This window comes from Dermacentor albipictus, chromosome 1 (genome assembly GCF_038994185.2).
Source record: "Dermacentor albipictus isolate Rhodes 1998 colony chromosome 1, USDA_Dalb.pri_finalv2, whole genome shotgun sequence".
Lineage (NCBI taxonomy): Eukaryota > Metazoa > Arthropoda > Arachnida > Ixodida > Ixodidae > Dermacentor > Dermacentor albipictus.
The window spans coordinates 99409434-99434364 of NC_091821.1; the positions used below are offsets into that span (position 1 = coordinate 99409434).

Consider the following 24931-nt stretch of genomic DNA (forward strand, 5'->3'; position numbering starts at 1 on the left):
AGCAAGTCTAATTCAATATAGGTTTTCAAAGCTCCGATACTTCTGCATTGAAGATTAAAGAAAACATTGTAATTTTCAACGTATAGCAAGTATAAATAACTGGCTTCAAAGTGCATTGCATGCGTCATGCGAAGACGTGGGATCGTTCCCCACCTGCGGGAAGTTGTTTTTTCATCCACTTTCATTTCCGTTAATTTATCATTTCTTTAATTCAATAAGTAAGTACAAGTAATTTCTCGTATGTTGTCCTTGGTGTCTTTGTTTGTTGGCTTATGATCTGGCTTCAAAGTAAGTAGTTTATTATTTATGATCTTAAATTGTTCAGAACACGCATTTGGAAGTCTCTCTCTGTTCTCCATAACGGGCATTTTTAATTGCCTCTACATATGATAGCCTTTGTGCATTGTGGCATTGACATGAGAATGCAGAGAAGAATGTATGCCCTGCCATTTAACTAAGCATGATCCCAAGGCTACACAGATAGGATGTTCATGAACTTGTCCACTAACATTAGTGGAGTTTTTTTTAAACATCGGTGTCATGTCACTTTTATTGGACCCTTTTGCTGTTTACAAAATATATATGTTCATGTGTTGAGGCATCATAATGGCATGCTGCAGTGAATATTGTAACATTGACATTCTCATGATCAGCTTTGTGTACAAGAGCCTCTTGTATTTTAGAGGACAATGCTAAGCAGAAACTGAGTTTACTTATTGGCAGTAGCCAGCTTTGAGGTCATTGCCTTTAGCCTAAAATTCTTGGTGGCTCTAACACAGGTCTGCCAGTATGATCCATGCTTATAAATGGTAGAACAGTACACTGCAGGAAGTGACAAGCCACCCAGTTAAGAGAATGAGAGCCATTATTTAACACATTTAAAACAAGTTGTTGCAGTAGAGTGAAATTGTAGTTAAATCCTCATGCATTGCTTTTTTTTTTTTTAAAGAGTACTCCTGCTTTGCATGCTTGCTGTAATAATTTCAGATTCATGAAAAACAGTGGTTTAATGCTGAGTGAAAGGGTATGGGGTCACTCAATACTTTGTGCTTCTGATAAATGTTATGATGCAAATGTATGCTTGAGATAAACTTAAAAACTATCTCAACTTGTAGAAATTAAGTGCTCTTCTGCCTTGTCATCAAAGTGCTGTGCTGTTGAGCACCTGCTGTTAATTTTGAGTTCCTGCTTATGAAATTCTTCCCCTAATTGAAAGGTCCCATGCTTTGGTTTTTAGAACCACCAAAGTTGCGAAATTTAGGGATGAAGGCTTTCTTGCTTTTGGGAGCAATTTAAGAATTGAGGCTCCTGCAGTGCCCTTGATAAGAAGCTGGATCTGTAGGCGCCAAAAATAGGTGATGAATGAGCAGAAATGCACAATACAAGATTTTGCCAAAAGTAGAATTTTTATGGAATATTTGAAATTCCATAATTGAAATTTTCAGGGCAAAAAGATACTGTGAAAAGGGAAGTGATCATATGAAACAGTTTACTAACCCTGCTATGTACGGCCCTGAACACGGGCCCACAGTGTGCTTGATTTACCTGTTTCTGTAGTCCACAATGTTTACAATTCGTGCATAATAACCACACCTGTTGGTTCAAAATTGCTTAAGGATGCAACAGGCATGCAAACACTACTGAAACCATAAAAATTCATAAAAATGATTATTGTATTTGAAACAGTTGTCCAGTAGAGAAGGAAATAATCGATGCTGTCATGTGAAACACTGTACATGTGACGTATTTCACACAGAGCAGCAATTTACCCAAGCTATTGGATCAATTCTATTGCAGAATCCAGGTGTGCTTCTTTCATGAATAACATGTAGGCACTATCTAAAGCATATAAATGTGAGCAAGGGCAAGCTTTTAACTTGTATTGACATGATGCAAGTGCAATCAATATAAAAAAAATCTGTTGTTTTATTCGTGTCTGAAGAAACTATGTATCACAGATAGCTAAATTCCTCTTGGCTTGCTTAGAGGAAACAAATTTGAAGGCTGCATAATTGGTTCTACCACGTACGGACTTTCTATAATATTTTGCACAAGAATTTTGGATGTGGTTGCATAGGTTAACCTTTTTTACAAATTTTTCTTATAAAAAAAAATGTTTACCTCATTTTCACAAGATAGAATAGCTTATGAGCAGAGATGGATTACATCCTCAAGTACAAGACATGCTGATGTATGACTGCAGGTGGCTGAGGCTTAGCACAGGTAAAGTGGGTCTGCAGCTTCAATGAAGTGGCAGTTTTCACCTCCTGAAGTCATGGTTGTAACTAATATGTGGGTGAATAAAAAAAAATAAAATATGGGTTGTGGCTGTTAAATGAGACGTGAGCTCTTAAAATGCTTCCATCTGCGGATTGCCAGAGATCCTAAGTATGTTTACTTAAATGCCACAGTGACTATAGGCTGTGTTGGTATTTTTGTGCGCAGTTTCCAATGATTCCTTTAGGATTCCAAAATTTGCTGTGGACATACTTCTGTAGATTAGTAGACCTTAGTTTTATGTAAAATTGTAGCGAGTTTTTTTAACAGTTGAAGTAGATTTCAAAGAGCTTATATATGCGTAATGTTAAGAGAAAGGTGCTTTTCCTCTTTGTGAACTGTGCCCTAAATTGTCAGCTCTTTCAACATCATACAAAAATGAAAAACGTCAGAAAGGCAGTCTTATGTTCATTTTGAAATGCTAATCTCTCCTACTCTTTGTACTTGTTCAACGTATTTTCTTTGGTGCTTCAATATAGGAATTGTTTTGGTCTTCACACATTGACATAAGACAATGTCACTTCAGCGACTTGAAATATTTAGCAGCATTATGTAATGTGCATTGAAAGTAGATAAGTTGCTCTTCTACAAGACTTGAAGACCACATACTCCAGAAATATGTGGATACATCTGGAATCTGTATAAAAAGACATGATGTTAACAAGTTCACATTCGTACAGAAAAAGGCAGTTCGAATTATATGCAGTCATTTTGACAGGTTTCTTAGCATCATCAGAGTTTGAATGAATAAATACCACTTCACGAATGCCCCCATACAGAATGCTTGGAAAATTCTGCATGGCTTTGTAGGCTTGCAGTGTTAAAACATATTGGCAGGCTAGTTGGTTAGAATCCATGGTAGTGTGTATAAGCGCGACTGGACGAGGACGAATAAAGAAACAGATACAGACACAGCGCTTGTGTTGCTTCTCAATGTATTACGCCAAATATTCAAAACGTCTGGCAACTAGTAATTATCACCACTTCAATATTATGCCATTTGATTCTGCTTTTTCCCAATACCAGTGAATGTTGAAATTTTCTGCCTGAAAATGTAACAAATTTCCTGCGAGTTTCAACAGCTATTGGAGCAAAAAAAAAAGTATACAGAACTATAAATTTGCTTTTCATATCTTGCACTCCTCTTACAGCCATTTTTTCTTTTTTTAAAAATACTGCTGTCTCAGTTTCTGCGACATAGCAAGAGTGAGTACATAATAATGAAAAATACAATTAAAAATATGTTGAACAAAATTAACCAGAATGCAAGAAGACTTTAAGAGAATACATAATTGCATAATTATTTTTCAAAATGCTGAGTACAGCGTCTGGGCAGAGACCCATGACCCATGTTGAGCTGCAGTATACAAAAATATTCTGATGTAGTGGCTACTTAAGAGCTGATGCTACCGTTTTGACTCTCCTAATGCTTTAGAATAGCCTACCGTGGTTGTTTAGTGGCTTTGATGTTGCACTGCTAAGCACGAGGTCATGGGATCAAATCCTGGCCATGGTGGCCACATTTTCATGGGGCGAAATGCAAAAACTCCTGTGTACCGTACATTCGGTGTATGTTTAAGAGCATGACATGGTCAAAATTATTCCGTAGTTCCTTACCACAGCGTGCCTCATACTCAGATCGTGGTTTTGGCACATAAAACCCTAGAATTTTTTCTAATGCTTTAGAATCTGTTGTGGGCCCTTGTCTTGCAAGATGTCAATGAACATCTACACTGGGCATTTCTTTAACACTATTCAAAAATTTCTTGTTGCAGATAGCATAATTATACTCCTTTGGCTGCATTACTTGGAGGTGGACATTGTACTTACATGAGAATTATAAATGCCTAAATGTATGTTTTGCAAAATTCACATCTAGAGGCTGCTTTCCAATGTGGGAATGCCTTTGCTATGTGAACCAGCGAACTCGTGAACATGTGCATATATTTTTTTCCTGTCCTGGATGAGCTCTCGACTTTGCAACGACTCTTGCCTTTCCTGCAAGAAATGCAGCATTCAAATTTTACATCCTTGGCTGCTGAGCACAGCTTTGTACAATTTAACGACACTTGTACACTTGCTGTGCACGAGTTTTTCATCTAGGAATTTATATGCGAGCTTTTCGTTGCATTAACTGTAATAAATGAACTGCTTTGAAAGAACAGGTACTTGGGAAACATATTGTGTTCAAAGGACTGCTTGTTGTGTACTATTAAAGGGACAGTAAAAGCAAATATTAAGTCAAGTTAAAGCGATAGGTTAGTGCCCGAGAATGTCTAAGGTGTCAATATTATTGTGAACAGAGCTTTAGTGAAATTGAGGTAAATGCAAGACACTATAAGTCTCCCCCGGGACATTCAAATACTAGCCTGATGAAGGCACTCCTTTTTATTACAAGGGGTTGAGTACTAGTGGCAATTGTAATGAGATCATTGGATTGCATTATAAGATGAAAGAAAATGCTACTTGTCCAGTTTTATTTGATTTGATAAAACTCCTTGACATTACCCTTGCCAACTACAGGAGCAGTTGAAAGGTTTTTCTCCACTCTGCGCTGCCTGCGCATTCATGTTTCAGTAGTTGTGTTATCGCATAGTGCTGCACTGGTTTTGCTGGTTTGCGAAATTCGCCCAAACTGCAAGTAGCAGAGAATGCCACGTCCATGTGTATCGTGGGACTCCTCAATGGTCCATGCCACTTAACCAAGAGCAGCTGCAATGACGAATCCAACTCAGCTTGGTTCAGTTTCTCCATGGCCACATTTGCGTTCTGTGCCAAAAACCCGTGCCATCTGTTGGGCGCCATTTTACTCTCCGATAGCAGTAAAGGGCGGTGATGAGTGCATGCAACGTCACCGCTCCTTGCTCCGGAGCAGGAGATTTGAATTGGGCGAAAGGTATGTGGAACCTTCAGAAACAATCTTTTGTAAACCATGTCTTTTTCTTGGCATGAAGCAAGCGCTGCGAGGTTTCTGGAATGGTATTTTAATAGTCCACGTTGACTTGGTATTTGCCTTTAGTGTCAGTCTAGCATGCAGTCTCAGTCAAGGTGTTGCTTGAGGAGTAGGTGTAAAAGTTACAGAAGCATGCTGATAATGCTGAACAGGTGACAAGAGGGTGGTTAAATGTCTTGCAAGGGTTGTGGTAGTGCACATTGTACCATGAGGTTATAGAAGTTCCAATATCGAGAGACAAGTGTGCCAGTGTGCCAACTGTTGCACTATTACGTAAGAAAATAGCATTTCTAGGAAGAGGCGCACATGTAGGTTACTTCTTGGAAATTAGGTACATGTTCTTGGTTGTTGCAGAAATATCCACAAGCTTCATATATTCATTGAGTGTTCATACTATTTTTGTCTGTGATCAAGACGACCTGTTCTGCTGTAATGGTGCATTAACACTCAACCAGCAACTTTTTAAGATTCTTGCTGCAGTCCTGACAATCTTTCTCTTTTACCACACTCAGTTCTCTTACTAGAGAACTGAATTTTGGAAGGCCTGTGCTTGAAATGCTAATCTATTTTGTTGATTTGCACATTTTGGCACTGTCACTTCTTTAACTGCTTGTAAACCTTAGGCAGGACACATTTCATGGCAACGTAAGTGTTGGCCTGTTATGAGCTATAAGAATGTGCTAATCTTATTTTGCCAGAGTTTAACATGCTGATATATGTTTCATAGTTCAACCATGGCCATTTATTATGTTCTTTTACAGGGCTGGTTGCCCCTTGTTCTCATGTTTGACCTCAAGGAGGGCCAAGATGCTGACATGCGTAAGTCATTTCTTCTTACCATTTGGATGCAATTCTTTGTTTCTTGCCTAACATAATCATTTTGTGCATGTTTCAGTCACGATTTCAAGACTGATGGACCAAACAAATGTCCACATTTGTGTCAAACCAAAGCCTAAACGCAATTGCAAGGTGAGTCATTGCTTCTTGCAGAATTCCGAGCCACTTCTTAATTCAGAATGTAATTTTACGTGCACTTCATTGTCAGTTTGTCATTGACTTGTTCTGCTGCTACTTTCTCATTGAGATGCGCGTGGCTGTCGGCTCGAAGTGCATGGTTTGGCCAGCCACTGACACCTAGGGTGACCATTGTGTGCAAACATACCGAGTCAGTAGAGTAGGTCCTTCTAGTCATTAAGAGACAGATTTGAGCACTTTGCATGAAGTAATTCATTATAAAGTTTTAAAAATATTAATTGCGACTGATCGCAGTGGTACCACTTACCTACATTTTCTGCCACTTCCTCTCACGCTATGTAGCATGGGCTAGTGATGTCACTTGGGCGAGCAATCAGATTGGCTACTTGCATTACATCATTCGGAATGCTTGAAACATGCCACTACATTAAGCTTATATTTAATAGCATGCCTATGCATTTTAATGTCTACTGCAATATAGACATTTCTTCAACCAGTGGCCCACTTCTGCCTAAGAATGCAGATCATCTGCTGCGGCTCTGGCAATAGCAGCTAATAAGACACAGAAGGGGTACTCGTGTGAAAATAGGAGCAGCGATGTCTCCTTTGACGGCAGGAACATGAATGGCACTAGCACTATATTGCATTAGTCTTGGACTGCAGGTGTGTGCAAGGAGCGAACTGCAGTGACTACGCACTAGAAGCCATGAGCAGTGCATGTCAATGTCAGCACCAACCTTCTTGGTCAACACAGTGATCACCTGCAGTTTTGAAAAGAGATGCTGTTAGCGATAACCACAGCTTACGCATTTGTCAGAGCCAAGATATGTCTAATTTACCCCTAATGGTAGCATAAAAATATTCTAACAAGCAGACATCCTGAAAGTAAGCATTGTGAAGGTACTTGAACATGCCTTGCATGTCAATGTCTTAGAGCTGCCATTTTGAGTTACTTAGTTACTTTACTGTAATCATACCATCTCCACCTCCCAAGTAGGTTTGGGTTTGATTCCCAATGTCTATGTACTTTTTTCTCTCATCTGTCTTTTTTCCTTTTTACATTCTAGAGTAGAGGAACCATTATAAATTGCCATCTCACCAGATTCATAAGCTAGCGTCAGAATTCTTTTTCTACTGATGGCTACAAAGAAATCTTACAAGCAATCGTAAATGTGTGTATTAGATATTGCTGCGTGCTCTTCTAAGATGATGTGGACTGTTGAATTTAGTGGGACGTACCTGGAATTGGGGATAAGAGTTAATGGAGAATACCTTAGTAACTTATGATTTGCTGACTATATTGCCTTGCTTAGTAACTCAGGGGATCAATCGCAATGCATGCTCACTGACCTGGAGAGGCAAAGCAGAAGGGTGGGTCTAAAAATTAATCTGCAGAAAACTAAAGTAATGTTTGACAGTCTCGGAAGAGAACAGCAGTTTACGATGGGTAGCGAGGCACTGGAAGTAGTAAGGAAATACATCTACTTACGACAGGTAGTGACTGCGGATCCGGATCATGAGACTGAAATAATCGGAAGAATAAGAATGGGCTGGGGTGTGTTTGGCAGGCATTCTCAGATCATGAACAGCAGGTTGCCATTATCCCTCAAAATAAAAGTGTATAACAGCTGTCTTACCAGTACTCGCGTACGGGGCAGAAACCTGGAGGCTTACGAAAAGGGTTCTACTTAAATTCAGTACGATGCAACGAGCTATGGTAAGAATGATGGGTGTAACGTTAAAGGATAAGAAAAGAGCAGATTGGGTGAGGGAATAAATGCGAGTTAATGACATCTTAGTTGAAATCAAGAAAAAGAAATGGGCATGGGCCGGACATGTAATGAGGAAGGAAGATAACCGATGGTCATTAAGGGTTATGGACTGGATTCCAAGAAAAGGGAAGCATAGCAGGGGGCGTCAGAAAGTTAGGTGGGCAGATGAGATTAAGAAGTTTGCAAGGACAACATGGCCACAATTAGTACATGACCAGTGTAGTTGAAGTATGGGAGAGGCCTTTTCCCTGCAGTGGGCGTAACCAGGCTGATGATGATGACCCGTAAGCACTGCTTCCACTGTGCTTCTACATAACATTTGTTTGGTGGAGGCGCGGGTTACGTCCGACAACAGCTTTGCAGCAAATGCCACCTCGAATCTACCACTATGCCACCATGCGATGGCACGTCGCTGCCAGCTACACCTGTGACCACCACCCAGTTGCTTTCTCACAGCTGCGCAATCCCAGCACCTTTTCCAGGACAAACAGCGTTGACATGGATGAGTGGCTCAGCATGTACGAACGTATCAGCTAACAGAATGGCTAGGATCCAACTATAATGCTGGCCAATGTTGTATTTTACCTCTGAGGAACCCCTTGCATCTGGTTTCAGACCCACGAGGATATCGCCAGCTGGGACACGCTTAAGCAGCAGCTCTGTAACATTTTCGGCAACCTGTTTGGTTGACAGCTTGCCACCAAGAGACAACTGGCGGTACGTATCCAGACATCAACTAAGCCTTGCTTGGCATACATACAGGACGTGCTGGCCTTGTCTACAAGCTCACCAGAAGATGTCCAAGGTTGACAAGATCGCCCACATTTTGAATGGTATCACAGACGACGTATTCAATCTGCTCTTTAGTGCCTTTGACAGTGTAATCAAAGAATGCAGTCGTCTAGACCAAGTGAAACGCCAGCGCATCTTGCCTCAGTTCGAGCTTCTGCCAAATACTGCTGCAACGTCGTCTTGCGAGGCAACTCTTTGTCGGCCGTCCCCAACATACGTGACAGGCATCGTCCACTGAGAACGCGAGGCTGCATATCCGGCTTCTTAAAAACCCACTGTATCCGAGACATTGGCGCAGTCTGTTTCTTTGATCCAGCCTGTTGTTCAACAGTAATTTGCAAACCTCTGCCTCTTTTCTAGTGTCTGCACCGTGGACACTGCTGACACTGCTCTAGTCTCCAAGGACAGGCCTTGTCGCGGGCCGTGCTCCTTTCATCGTTCCAGAAACCCGTTAGATTGAACAACCGACAATAAGCCTGTTTGCATTGCAGCTGAGCTGGTCACATTGCTCACTATTGCCACAGTCAGTGGCTATCTCAGTCCCATAGCCCATTTCCCTCTTACTCTCATCCCTTCCGTTATGCAAGCCGCTATCTGCCCTGCACCGAATTCTCTGCACCCATTGTGCTTGAGGAAAGTAGCTGCTATGCCCAGATGCCTTCACTACATCGCCGTCCATCTTGTTCGCCGACGCTCTCCTTTGCTCTCCTTTAGCCATCGCTTTTCACCGGAAAACTAGACTGCGCAGCTTCTGGAAATGAAGCTGTACTGTCAACCTTGACCCAGAATCCTCTGTTGCCCTTACATGCCCATCGGAACACTCTTGAAATCCACATCCACAAAGCTCCTGTCAGAGCTTTGGTTGGTACTGGGGGGCACGTCTCTGTCATAAGTGCCAGTTTTCGTCGCTGGTGAAGATCCTTACACCTCCCATGACCCGAGTTGTACATGTCACTGACAGTGCAATGGCTGCTGTTGTTGGGATGTGCACAGCTCGGGTTACTGTTGCTCGTCGCCAGGTGGTAGTTATTTTTACGGTCCTTGCGCAGTGCCCTCACAACCTCATACTGTGACTTGATTTTCTTTCTGTCCATTCTGCTCAGATTGATTGCTCCGCCGGTGTCCTCCGCCTTGAACTGCTTCGCCTCTGTGAACCCAGTGATCAACCTCGTGCATCTCTTACATTGCAGTGATTTTGTTTGCCTACCTTTTAAACCATGACGTATGCTATTGTCAGGTTTGCCAGCTTTTCCAGATCATGACTATGTGATGCCTCTTACTGATGTTCTGCTCACACACAGTATTTGCTGCATCCTGCATGGTCCGGAGCATTACAGCTAACAGAACCTGCCTTCCACTAGTGAATTTTGGCTTCATCAAGCAAGTCCTTCCACAGGGATTTCTGTAGCCCACCTTCTCCCACTGCAAGACTTCCAGCTAGAATATTCTGTACTGGATGCTACATGTCCTCTGGAGGGCACTGCGATGCCAACAACTTGTGGCAGCCACGAAATTCATAGCATGTTCGCCAATGACCTTCCGCCTGAGCATAATGAAGCCCTTAGACGTATTCTCGAGTTGTACCAAGATATTTTCGATTTCAGTGATTGGCCTTTGGGTCAGACATCCGTTCCTCATCACATACACAAAGGCAATGCCAGCCCTGTTCACCGGTGCCCCTATCGAGGGTCTGCATAAGTGAAGCGTCATTCAGCACGAAGTCAACAAGATGCTTGCGAAGGACATTATCAAGCCATCCTCCAGTGCCTGGGCATCCCCTGTTGCTTTAGTTAAAAAGAAAGATGGATCGTGGTGCTTTTGTGTGGACAATCGTCATCTCAATAACATTACGAAGAAAGACTTGCCTGTTACCACAAATTGATGCCCTTGATTGTCTGTATGGTGCCGCTTTAGACCTTTGATCTGGATATTGGCAGATTGCTGTGGACCCAATGGAGCATGAGAAAAAGGCTTTTGTAACTCCTGATGGGCTTTACCAGTTCGAGGTCATGCCTTTGGCTCTGTGTAATGCCACATTTGAGCAAATGGACTCTCTGCTTCATGGGTTCAAGTGGTATACATGCTTGCGTTATTTAGATGTGATTGTTTTTGCTTACATTTGTTCCACACCTCGAATGCCTTTTGGCAATTCTTGACGTGTTCTGCCATGCTGGACTGCAGTTGAATTCATCAAAGTGCCGTTTTGGCCGTAGCTGCATTATGGTCCTTGGCCATATTGTGGATGCTGCCGGCGTGTAATCTGACCCAGAAAAAATTTTAGCAGTGAAAGTCTTCCCGGTGCCTAAATCTGCCAAACATGTTCTCACCTTTGTGGGGCTCCGCTCCTATTTTTGCCGGTTCATGAATTTTGCTGCGACTGTGAAACCACTCGCATATCTTAAACAAGACTCCCCTTTTATCTCTGTTCCTGCAGAAGTCGTGGCTTTCTCTAAGATAACCACACTCCTCGAAACACATCCCATTTTGGCCCACTTTGACCCATCTGCTCAAACCAAAGGCCACACTGATGCAAGTGGTTACGGGGTAGGTGCTGTCTTGGCCCTACGTCAACATGGAGTGAACTACATCATTGCTTATGCCATCAGGCTGCTGTCCACATTGGAGTGCAATTACTCAATTACAGAACATGAGTGCCTTGCTCTTGTATGGGCACTCGCAAAATTTCGCCCTTACCTACTTGGCCGACCATTCACAGTAGTTTCTGACCACCATGCTTTATGTTGGCTTGCCTCTTGGAAAGGTCCTACAGGCAGACTCACTCGATGGGCACTGCACCAGCAAGAGTACACCTACACAGTGGTATAAAAGACAAAACTTGCAAAAAGATGCGAATTGTTCGTCCCACAACCATGTGGCAGACGTAGACTCTTCGTGCACTGAATCCTTCAGTTGCGTCTTTTCTGTGAGCCACTTGCTTAACATTGCCGATGAACAGCATTGGGATGCCTACTTTAGGGAAATAATCGAGCCCCTGCAATCCTCTCCCAGCGGTGCCTCTGTGTGCATGTTCACCCTGAAGGATGGTACCTTATCAGTGTAGCCTGTACCCTGATGGTCCCAATCTTCTAGTTATACCATCGCACCTGTGCTCCACAGTTCTTTGCGAGCTTCATGACGTCCCAACCGCTTGCCACCTTGGTGTTTATCGGACACATGACCACATGCGCGTCACTTCTATTGGCCTGGCCCAGCCTGCTCAGTGTGGCATTATGCCAACGCCTATGAGCTCTGTCGGTGGCAGAAGAAAATGTGTGCTTCCTGCTGGCTATCTTCAGCCCATCGACGTCCCACCTGAACCCTTTTTTCGTGTCGGTATGGACCTTCTCAGACCATTTCCTACATCTGCTTCAGGCAACAAATGGGTTGCCATAGCTAAAGATTATGCGACGTGCTATGCAGTGATACGAGTACTGGCGACCAGCTGTGCTACAGACGTGGTGGACTTTCTCCTCAGTGATGGAATTTTAGTACACAGTGCGCTACGTTAGTTGCCAACTGATCGAGGCTGTACCTTCCTTTCTAAAGTCATCGACGATATCGTGTGCTGCTGCTCCATGCAGCACAAGATCACCACCTCATACCATCCCCAGAAGAATGGGCTGACTGAGCGCTTAATTCAAACTTTAACTGAATTGCTTTCCAAGCACGTGTCAGCTGACCACCATGATTGCGACCTTGCACTGGCATACGGGACATTAGCATATAATTCCTCCCGCCACGACACTGCTGGTTACTCTCGCTTTTACCTTTTGTTTGGACAGGTACCGAATTTACCGTTAGATGCATTTCTTCCTTCCCCTGCAACTTCGACTAGTGGATATGCATGCGACGCCATTACACGAGCTAATTATGCGTGGCAGGTGGCTATTAGCAGACTTACTGCTTCCCAAGAAAATCGGAAGTGCCTTTGCAATCAGCAATACCGCAACGAACGTTTTGCTCCGGGTACCCTTGTGCTATTTTGGACCCCGTCCTGACGTGTGGGCCTTTCTGAAAAGCTCCTTCCTCGCCACACGGGCCCATACTGCATCTTTTGATAAGCGACTGACATCACGTAGAAGATTGCCTGCCAGTCTCGCATCTGTTACGTTGTCCAGACGTCGTCCACGTTTTGAAACTTAAGCAGTACCACCCTTCCTCTGCTGTAGATGCTTAGGGGTGCTGGGCCGGTGCTTCTGCCACTGGTTATCAGGATACATGCTATTCTAAAATGGTGTGGACTGTTGGATTTAGTGGGACGTGCCCATAAGCAGTCTCTGGCTGATCTGACGATGACAATGTGCCTTGCTGGCTTCCATATTAGCCAGTGCTTGCTACCCCTTGTAAGTACACCATGAAAATAGTTTATCTACTGTGCGTCCACGTAATAATATGTACATCTTATTAGGCAATTATCAAATCAAAATGATGGAAACGGCTACTTTCTAGTTTGTACATTGCCTACAGTATATGCTTGCAGCAATGCTGTAAGAGTCTGCGACAGCATCAATCTCTTTTCACTTCATGTAGTGCAAGCCAGAGAACATTGCACGCAGTGCCACCGCATCTCCATCTGCTGCTCGAAGTTGGTCTTGAAATTTCACTCGATGTAACCCACGCTTCACGAGAAACTGCATAGGAGAAAGACATGTGAACAGACTTCGTTCGAATCGGCCGGAAGTACACTTCCATACCCCGCGAAGGAGGTGGAATATAGCGATGGCCGCCCGCTATAAAGGTTGAAGGGGAATGCCATAGCTTGAGGGGAGGATAATGTTCGACTCGTACCTGTGTTCTTATAGCATGCTAACACTAAATTCTAGTCGGAAAGTATTCCTTGGGAGATGCCCTCTGTGTGTAGGCTTACAGCAAAAAGTTTAAGGGACCCTTTTGGCCTGTGGCTGTACCTGAGTGCTATACCGTTTCAGTACCTCGCAGCATTGTTGAAGCTCCAAGCCTCAACCAATTGGAAGGGTGAACACATACTAAAAGTGTCCTTCCAGACCCTGTCTGTCGTCTGCCAGTGGAGAGCATCGTAGCATAGGCAGCGCCAGCATCTACACTGTGCAACTGTGCAACTGTGCAACTGTGCAACTGTGCAACTGTGCAACTGTGCAACTGTGCAACTGTGCAACTGTGCAACTGTGCAACTGTGCAACTGTGCAGCGAGATAGCTGTTGCGATAGCAGTGGCAAAAAATTATCTCCATATTTGCTCCAACACCAAAAAGGCATGCATCTTTAAGATAGAGTAAAGGAGGTTTGCGGAGATGGCAGAAGCAAAGGATTCAGAAGGAGCACATTGTGACCGTGTTGCATGAGATGGTGGTGCTATCTCTTTGCCTCTCTTGTAACTTCCATTTGTACATGGTGTGCTCACTGACATTAAGTGCAGCTGTTCTCTTAAAGTTTGTGCACCTTTACCGCACTACTTCCACATTCTTCCAAGCATGTTCACCACCTCATTCATTCCTTTTGCGTGAAAGAGCAATTTGTGAAAATAGCATTCACACACTTGTGTGGTATTATTCCAAAGGATGAAGCACTACCTAGGAGGGAGTCCTCCATGGTTTTGTGGCTGTGCCGTATACACAAGAGTTTAGCCAGTGTTAAAGCAATTGTTTGTACTTTTTAAATGCAAATTAATCACTATACAGCACTGTTGCAATAATTTTTTTTTCTTGGGGGGGGGGGGGTGTTCTTTGCATGTTTCTATTCGAACAAGTGGAGCTATATTTTAGTATCGTAGGCCCTCAATTACTTATTGAAAAATGAAGCAAAATCGTGCAATAAGCCGCAGCTGTGACCTGCAAAGAAGCTTTCAAATTAACACCTGCTGAAAAGACCAATTCTCAAGGCTATAATCAAGCGGCAGTTTCCGAACTTTGGCGCTACATCTCGCTGCGCAAGCATCTGTGCTCACAGGTCTCGTAGCTTTGGCTCTGCTGCAAGGAACTACTGAAACATAGTGTATGTGCCTCAAGTTCGAAGCATCGTTGAAGCAGTGTAGGCATGGCAGCAGAAAATTGAACAACCTAACCAAAGCTCCCATGTCTTCACAATTACCGTCTCCAAAAATTATGCAGGCAAGTTGACCAAGGTGCACATTTTGGGAAGTGCAAGGAGCACTGGAGGCCAGCTTGGATGATACCTTCAGTCAATTATTTGCAAGTTCTGACATTGCATAGCATTGCTCGTGCAAGATCCCTAACATCAGTGTTTAACAACTTCTTGAAGAGCTACAGGTTTCATATGGCCTGATTAGTCGTAGCTCTAATTTTGGTCGTGAATTGTGCATAATGTGCCCGTCATGCTAAGCACACTAGTGCTAAAAAGCCTAATCTCCAAAGTTCCGCAATACCTTCTTGTTTTACTTGAAAACAGCATTCTACATGTAACATGCCAGTTTTCAGGGATCAGGTTTCTTTTGACATAGTTGCATTGTACAATGTAAGCATTAACCCCACAAAGCCCCATGCATATCATTCTTGATATGCTGAGTTTGACACTTCCCAATGCTGATCTAAGCATAGAAAATGTAACACAAGACCCATAGTAGCATTTTTGACATGTTAGAGCAAATTTAGGTTCTGCATAGCTGAGCACAGGGATGGAAGTGCTGTGCCATTTGTGCCATCTTGCGTCAAAACACTAACTTCGAATGAAGTGGCTAAATTTTGCAGGATGTTCATGTTCAGTGGCAATCGCACAGCAATGTGTTGGCTAGCATTTAGCCCTAGAAGCCATGCTAAAGCAATCTGTTTCAGTATTGGCATCGTTGGAATGAGGGTGCGTTTGGTGGCGCATTGTAACTTGGCCACAGGAGATCATGAATCCTTTGTGCTATGCGATACATTACAAAAGTTTTATGCAAGTCTTGCGCATTTGCATAATATGCGGACTAGCTAAAGATTACTTGAACTGGCACTCTTTCTATGGGGAAGTCGGGAAAGAAAGCCACGCTCTCGACTGAATGAATAAGTCATGCAGTCTGTTATAAATTTTAAGGCTCGCTTGTATGCCCTATTGGTAAATCTGCATCGATTAATGGCAAATCACGCAATGCTAGATTTTTGCGCTGTGCATGAACACCTCACTAGCAGTACAAGTGCTACACAAGCATTGAGGCATATGCAAGTGGATCAACCATGATCACGTACTGGAACCCACTAGAAAATGGCAGATAGTTTCGTTTTGTTTTCTGCGTGTGCAACTTCACAATGTGCATAGAACAAGCAGATGAAATGTAAATGCATCCCTCTTGCTACGGCACGAAGTAAGACAGTCGCAGGCATTCGGTGTGTAGGTTTTATTATTTCTCTAAACCTTAACTTGCCTTTAAATCGTAAACTAGTAGCTGATGTTATCTTTAATAATTCTCGAAGTCGCATGTCACCACGTGACATTGTAGCATTGTCATGTACGTAGGTACACTTCTGTAATTGATGTCTACTCACCGGCAGGGAGCATGGCACCCATGAGAAGGGCACCCAGCATTTGGTTTGAAATTTCATCTCGTTTCGCAGCGTGTAGCAGTGTAATACTTCGCAGGCACAATCGTTAGCTAGCATTGTATGCACTGTGCTTGTTGGCTCAAAATGGCCCAGCCTGGTGAGGGGCCCTTTAACAAATGCCATGCGAAATTCCAGCGCAAACAATTTCAGACTGAGCATGTGCAGAAGTTTTGAAATGCCTTCAACATCACCCTGAAAAAGTGATCATTCATATTGTGGTGCCAGTTGCTAACCAAGTAATTGTAAAATCATTTCCCAAGACACCAGTGTATCAAGAAAAAGTACTGCATTTAAAGTTACTTACTCAGCCAAGACTACTCGAACACCGAGTCAGCATGGAGTGGACAAATAGTTGCTCATCACTGCTGATATAATATGCTGAAAAGTGGATGATGATTTCCTTCAGCTGCCAAAAGCCAGACTGAATTCACATCTCGATGACTATGCTGAAGGGAGAATGCTGCATTGTTCAACCAAGAGGCTCTAGTGATTTATAACCTGCATAAATCTGATATAGTAAGTGCTAAATTGCTAGTAAGTGATAAAAGGCTCCAGGGAGTTTTGTTTCGGGTGTGCAAATACCGTACATATTGGATAGCCTTTGTTATGTTGATTTGATTCTAGAACTTGTGTATTCATTACTACTCATATTTTGGGAACCTGTAAGGAGAAAGACTTGTCACGTGGTAGTGACGGTGAAGAAAGAAGCAATAACACAGTAGCAATACTGTGAACGAGAAAACTAACTTTTATTGGGCGAACCTGTGCCCACAAAAACAGGCTACACTTATAGCACAACGATAGCGGCGAACACGGTCGGCGATCGTCGGAAAAACTCATCAGCGGGTCAAGCGCGTCGGCTTTTATAGATCAGTCGTCGAATGTTCCAGATTACCTGATGGGACCCGCGTGTCTTCCACAAAGTTCTACACCATTCGTGTCACGCGATGAAATCTGATAACACAAGGTTCGGCGACAACAGACACGCGGATAGAAGCATCGATAACTTTCCAGAAACTTCGGATACATGCAAGCGCGTCCCGCGCTGCGCGATAAGATTTGTTAGGCGGTGAAACCTGGTCGCCCGATAAATATAAATACACGTGTCAGACTGATACAAGTGGTACTTGCTCTGAATGATTCTACAGCAGGAAAACCACATTTGTGTAAAGGCACCAGTTCCTGAACGAATGCATAGGGCAAGCTACCTTCTGAACAAGAACTTCCACTCATGAAATGGAAAAATTGTTATCCACCCGAATATAGCATAAAGCTACAAAGAAAACCCCCATATGGGTTTTTAGGAAAGAAAACTTCATAGTAGAGAATCATTTATCCTGGTCTGAGATTAAAACAAGGGACCAGTGCCTTACCAGGGCAGTCGAATCATTTGTTCCCCGGTTTGCCCCAGACTAGTGAGAAACTAGGGCTAATTGCCCTTGCTGGTCACTAGTAATTAGAATCCCGGACTGGGATCAATTTTCCTTTAATTATGAAGTTCTCTTTCTGAGAAACCGATATGGGTTTTCCTTTGTAGCTTCGTGCTACAGTTTGGTGGGTAACATTATTGAACTTTCCTGCACCTTGCGGGCTTCCACGGAACTGATTTGCCAAATTTCCACTCTTTAAATAAACTTGCTTCACTGTCAGGCAGCCTAGAAGTTTTTCTGTTTAAGCAAATATTTTATTGGATCTCTTGATGTTTGCATTTCTTTCAACAGGCATAAGGGTCTCAGTATTACTTCGCTCTTTCAACAAACACTAGTTTGTATGTACGAGGGAAAATCGGAAAGTCTTTGTCCCTATTTTTTATTAGCCAAAATAAGGTGCATACAGGTAATTACAAAATAAAATTACTTCACTCCCACACCGGTTAATACATTTGTCCCATTGGAGCACTAAATTTGAGATGCCCCTGTGCCATGTTGTCATCAGTCAGCGACACACTTGGCCTCCCCGAATGCTCACCGTCATGCAAGTCTTCATGGCCTTTTGCGAACTTGCAACACCACCACCTGGTGCCCCTCAAAGCGAGACACCTTTCCTCATACGTGGGCTGCATTTCCCTGAATATTTCGATGGGTGTTCGTCCCTTGCTCCATAGAAAATGAATCTCGTTTCGTTGCTTGTACGCCGTGGACATGAAGCACAACCACCATCAACTGACAGCAGCGCCGTGCCGTGGACCTATTGGCAGATAAGGCCAGGCTGGTCCAAGAAACATCCACTGCTGGGAATGGATATGTTGACTTCGCATTTACAGCTGTAATTTGGTTTTAAAAAAATAGGGGCAAAGACTTTTTGATTTGCCCTGTTATCTGGTGACCTGCTGCTCCTTTGTTTCATTACTGTCATTATCATGATAATCCTGATATAACCTATGAAATATTTCATTTACAAGCTACTAAGTTGACCGAACATAATTAGGAATGGCCTTATACATATCAAGTAATGTAAATAAGCCTTTTTTACCAAATGTATTTTATGCAATCTTCATATTTTGTTTAAACATGGAAAAAATATTTGGTATTCAGTTTTATATTTGGTCATATTTCTTAAATATTTGAGTCAATTCAGAAATTTCTTTATTAGAAAACAAACACCCCTAGTATTTTTGCTTTATAAGGGTGTTTGTCGGCAGGCGAGGTGTTCCTGCCGAGAAGGCTGCCCAGGGATTGTTTGCCTACCACGAGATCTTGCTGTCTGATCACTTTTATAAATAGGCAAAATAATAGCAACAAATTTTGTAATGTTTTGAGGGAACTCTTTTATGCAGTGTGCTGTCTCAGTGACATAGACTCAGTTCTTTTATTGTTACTTTCAGGAAAGATGAGCTGATAGAAAAGAATTGTGCATTGCATTGAACTTTGTAACTTAACACTTTCATGGAATACACCTGATCAGTGTTCATTGTGCATAGATTCTTCATGCAATAGGTGTGTGACTGTTCTTTATTAATAAACTTCAATGAAGGGGTGTTTTTCTCTATAGCAGGTATTCAACTTATCATGTTCAAGCTGTTTCCTACAAGAAATTCTCGGCTTGAAATGATTCAGCGAAGTGTATAATCTTCAGTAAAAGAGAATAGCGCAAACTAGGACGACCACAAAATGAGAGAGACGTTCACAGAAGCGCTACTAACCACTGCTTTTATTCCGCCAAAACGCACATATATACAACATGGCCACACATAGGCAAATGTAATCAAAATTAACACAACACTTGTGCCAGGCAGTTAACAGATATGCGAGCTTAAAAACTGGCACTCTGTAGCTTAAAGAGATAAGGAAGTGTCATTGACAGTCATCTTTTTTTTTCTTTGTCATAAGCTTTTAGTACTAAGAGCACATGCTTCCTTTTGCTTTGGCCCAGAATCGAGGTCTCATCAAAGCGCGGTGCACAATTACGGCAAGTATTCAAATGGGACACAAGATGTGCCCCTCTGTCAGCATTGCTGTTTACTTTTCTGGCGTGTTCCCTGAACCGCTCGTTTATGCAACGCCCGGTCTGACCAGTGTGTCTTTCCACATGATAAAGGTAGGGCATAAACCACTCCGATTGCACAGGGAACATACGATATCCCATGCCTAATTTGGCAGCCTCGCCTGTTGTCACCGCATGTGCAGGCACACAATTTTGTGAGCTTATTTGGAGCAGAAAAAGCCAGTGACGCCGTGCCTACCTGCGACCTTCTCAAAGTTGTGGGAAACCTTGTGTATGTAAGGCACCACCACAGGTCTGAATGCTTCATGTTCTGTCGTCGACCTCGTACTTGACTTTCCGATTTTCAACCCCTAACAGACACTCGGCTATACCTGTCAGAAGCGTCTTAGGGAACCCTGCTACCGAAAGCCGGCGACGCTGATTATCAAAACTCTCCTGCATTTTGTTCTCGCACAATTTATTGAGTGCCGATTCCATGCATTGAAATGCTATGCCTCTTTTGACAATGTTTGAATGCTCAGACATGAAAAACAAGTTCCTTTTGTGCCCAAGAAAGGTAAACCCAACAAATATGTTCACAGAACTCTGGATTAAGATCAAGGAACTGCAAATGATTATCGTGGGGTAGTTCATGGGTAAATCTTAGTCCTCGACCACATTGATTAAACACACTTACAACCTCATTAACAGTATCCAGGTAGGATGAGTTGCATGCTAAACACTAAAAAGTCATTGACATATCCAAAAACCTTCAAAACCTTTCCCTCTGTAAAAACTTCATCAAAGGACTGGTCTACCCTAGCTAAAAATGTCTCAAAGGACTGGTGCGACACAGGAACCTATACATGCGCTGTTCAGTTGTAAAAACTGTTGGTCATCAAAAACTAAAGTAACTTTCAGATAAAACTCTAAAAGGTCTATAAAATTCCCCACTGATAGTCCCACAGCATTCTGGAACTCGCCTCCCAGTTTTCCTCAATGCAACTTTTCACACTAATCAGCAGTTCGCATTGTGATACTGAATAGAATATTTTCTATATATATACTGAAAAAGCATAGCCAACATTTCCATTTCCTTGCAAAAACTGCACATCTTCATCAGATTTCTTGGTCTGGAAGAAATCGTTAACAGACGGTAACTTCAATTGCTTCTGCAGGAATCTGCTTACATCGTGCTGCCAGCAACCAGTCTTGCTCACAATCCTTTTAAAAAAGTGTCTCTGGCTTGTGCACTTTAGCAGTGAAAAAAAAAAAAGAAAAAAAAACTAACCACTTGCCTCCAGTATTTTCTGTCCCTTGCAAGCTTCCCAAGTTTGAGATTATTGCAGAAATCCATAAATTTAGTTCTTACCCTAAAGTCTCCTTTCTTAACAGGAACAAAGTTTTTGGAAATGACCTGCAACACTTTTTTCATTAAAAGCACCCTTTTCCACCACCAGAAAAACCCCTGTTTCTTCACCCTGTAGAAGCCTCGCCTTCTTCGCTTTAAAAAAAAAAACGCCACTCGTCGAACATCTTTGTTCCCGCAGACGGATGTCCCTTGTGGTGGACACTTTTTCCAAGCACTCCCCACCTTCAAGTAAACGTTCACGGTCTTCTTGCTTCGCCTTTGAGGCTGCGTGCCTGTTCATAGCGACCCATTCTTGAGTGGGTACACATGTAGACACACTAAACTTGGGGCCCTTCTCCAGCACACGGGAGGCGTCTTGGGGTAAGTTGATGTTTCCAAATACCTCAACATATTTCTTTTCAGTAGCACTAGTCTTTTCATGGGCCTGGCACAGATCTTTCACAATACAGTTCCAACTGGCCTCCCTAAGCTGCGAGGCAAGACATGTGAAGGTTTGGTACTTACTAAGAGGAAGCCAGTCCGAATTGACTGTATGGCACACTGACCAGAGCTAGTCTTGGTAAAGGCCAGTCTTGTCCCATAGCCGAGGGTCTGTTACAGAGGTTGAAAATCGGAAAGCTGAGTACGAGGTCGGCGACAGAACGTGAAGCATTCAGACCTGTGGTGGTGCCTTGTATGCATAAGGTTTCCCACAACCTTAAGAAGGTTGCAGGTAGGCATGGCGTCCCTCTGGCTTTTTCTGCTCCGAATGCGCTCTCAAAACTGTGTGCCCACATATATGGTGATAACAGGCGAAGCTGCCAAATTAGGCATGGGATATTGTATGCTCCCTGCACAATCCGCATGGTTTATGCCTTACCTTTATCATGTGGAAGGACTTGCATCGGTCAGACCCGGTGTTGCATGAACAAGCGATTTGGGGAACACACCAGAAAAGTAAACAGCAATGCTGACGGAGGGGCACATCTTGTGTCCCATTTGAATACTTGCTGTAATTATGTACCGCTTTGAGACCTTCATGCTGGGCCGAAGCAAAAGCGAGCAGTTGCACTTAGTACTAGAAGCTTATTACATAAAGGAAAAAAAGCTGATGACTATGTCATTGACACTTCCTTATCTCTTTACGCTGCAGAGTGTCAGTTTTTAAGCTCTCGTATCTGTTAACTGCGGGGCACAAGTGATGTGTTCATTTTGATTACATTTGCGCATGTGTGGTCATAGTGTATATATGCGTTTCGGTGGGAGTATAAAAGTTGTTAGTAGCACTTGTGTGTCTGTCCCTCTCATTTTGTGGTCATCCTGGTTTGCGCTCTTCTCTTTTACTGGACATGTACCAACTCGCGCCTACAGAAGTTTTACTGTATAATCTTACTTGGTGTCAAGTTAAGTGGCTGTTGTGTTTGCTACAAAGACATTAAAAGTTTTGACAGTATTTACAGGCTGAGCTACTATTTTGTTATGCAAGGATGTTGCACGTTTTCATTATGCAGATTCAGTCCTGTTAAAATTTTTTCCTGCTAAGGGTCTTGCACATTCAGTGTTAAGTTGCATTCAAACACCTTCATATTTGACAGGTGTAATATTTGCACTGATTATAACTTTTGGTATGCCACAAATCTTTGTAACTTCAGCTTGTGTATACTTGGTGTCCCAGTCAACTGTAGCTAAGGTTTAAAAATATGCTGAAGCAACCGAATGCATGTTGTTCGTAGTGTATGGAGGAAGTTGCACTATTTTTGTAGTGTAATTACTAATGACTAATTATGCCATTAACCAATCGACTCAAGTATTAACTGTATGGCAAAACGTCCAATGTGAAAGTTGTAGAGCGATCTAGAAAACGTCCAATTCAGCAACTTGTAACTTCATACTTGTTACATAATTTTTCTGCATCCACTTTGAAAACCCGTGAAATATGAAAATAAGCATCTGACATGCCCGCTTGCATGCCACGATCGCAGTGCTCTGAAACGTGCCACGTGTGAACGAACAGCACATTTAGCCTGGTGTGCTGCCGCTTAAAAAGCAACAGGGCTGAGACCCAGGCATTGGCATGATTTACACCAGTGATGTGCTTCCGTGGCTGCAGTTCATGATAGTGATCGGCAAATGAGGCACTGCACCAGGCTAAATGCACTGTTCGTTCATATTGTTATGGAAGGATGAAAGCGAGGAAGATCGCGATACGCTGGCTGCTTGCCTGTTGTTGGGGGTCAGCCATCTATCTACTCTGGCTCATCTTGTATATATATAGTAAATAGTCTTTCTATACTCCCAACATCCCTGTAACAATATGCAGCACATTTGAGAACACTGCAATTGCGGTGCTTATGCACCGCAATTGCAGTGCAGGCAAAGTTGCATGCATTTCTTTCTTTTTCTATTCTTTTCTACTTTTTTTTCAATATTCACAAGCCTTGAAAGAGAAGGCAGAAAGAAGGTATTTAACTAGTACAAAGTTATAAGCTGCTGAACTCGGATGTATTCTAGGTCGCTGTACTACTTGTGGGAATTTACCCTAAGGTTACTACTTTTGAAGTTAATCTTGACTAATGATGTAATTAAGCAGAATAGAAAAGAATAGTTGCATGTTCATATTGTATGAAGCAACTATTTGGTTGCATCCTCCTAGAGTGCTTCAGCATATTTTTAAATCTTGTCTTAAGTTGGCCAGGACACCCTGTATGCAATGTCTGTTTTTACAGCCACATACAGTCGCACTTTTGTAAGAAAGTGCATGGGGCCTCTTAAATTATTCGTTATACAGGTTGCTTTGTTGTAAAGGTACAGTTGTAAGTACAGGTACAGTGTTGCACACAGCACAGCTTACAATAGAACCAGGACAGAATTATTATTCTGTTATACAGGTTACTTCATTGCCGAGGTGTTAGACTGTACAAGAATTGTTACTTGCATAATATTGTTCAGCTCCATGTACCTAAAGAAACACTGAAGCTGCTTTTACTGTACTCTTACACATGTAAGAGGCATCTCGTTTTATGTTTGTCTTTATTGTTACCTGCAGTGCATTGTGGCTCGCTGTGCTGAAAGAGAATCGCGGCTGCTCTTTGAGGTGCGGCGTATCATTTTGAACCTCGATACTGATGAGCTCGGCAACCCTTCACCTCTTGACAAGATTCCCTATTCTCCTCCCCAAGCCTCGCATAAGGGACGCAGCATGCAGGAACAGATATGGAGGGAAATAAAAGGTGTGGTACTTTGTTCTTCTGCAGACCAAAAATTTTTGGTGATGCATTTGTCAGAACTTAGGATAGATTGGTTTTTGATTTAAACTGAAAATCGTATGCTGAACTTTTTTCAGGAATTAAATTTTAACTGAAAACGTCCACTGAAAGCAATTTTACCAAAAAGCTGACTGATTATAGCTTAGCGTCAAGCCTACGCGTTTCCCAATGCAACGAGCGTGGCGAGGTCAAGCTCGGGCTTCACCCTGTAGATATGACTTTTGAACACACTGGCTACAACTCTTAAATTGCAACATGTGCCATAAGCTAATTAGTTTCAGTGTGAATCTACAGGTTTGTTAATTGGTCAATTCATTTCTAGGGGTGTCTGAATATTTGAAACTTTCGAATAACAAATGGAATAGTGTTCTATTAGATTTGGTCTCCAAATTGAATAGTCAAAAAAATATTCGCATTTGCAAATATTATTTCCCTAATATTTAAGAATGTCAACTGTGCCCAATTAAACAAAGTTAGCAAAATTATGGTAAATTTTTACCCCTGCAGGCATAGGGTACACATAAATCATGAGAACTTGCATTGTGGAGCAGGCTACCTTCCTTTGGTAGCCATACTTTACAGGCTATACAGCGATCATTCGCACTTTGA

At 42.6% G+C, this 24931-nt stretch overlaps 1 protein-coding gene across 5 annotated transcripts in view; it reads left to right on the forward strand.

Annotated features, from left to right (window-relative positions):
• Nucleotides 1–24931, forward strand: part of BicC (protein bicaudal C) — a 155067-nt gene that overhangs the window by 75392 nt on the left and 54744 nt on the right. For all 5 annotated transcript variants that reach the window (XM_070523698.1, XM_070523716.1, XM_070523722.1 and 2 more), the window contains exons 9-11: nt 5992–6049; nt 6126–6199; nt 24103–24286. In XM_070523698.1, the coding sequence (XP_070379799.1) occupies nt 5992–6049; nt 6126–6199; nt 24103–24286 (316 nt within the window). The remainder of the gene's footprint in view (nt 1–5991; nt 6050–6125; nt 6200–24102; nt 24287–24931) is intronic.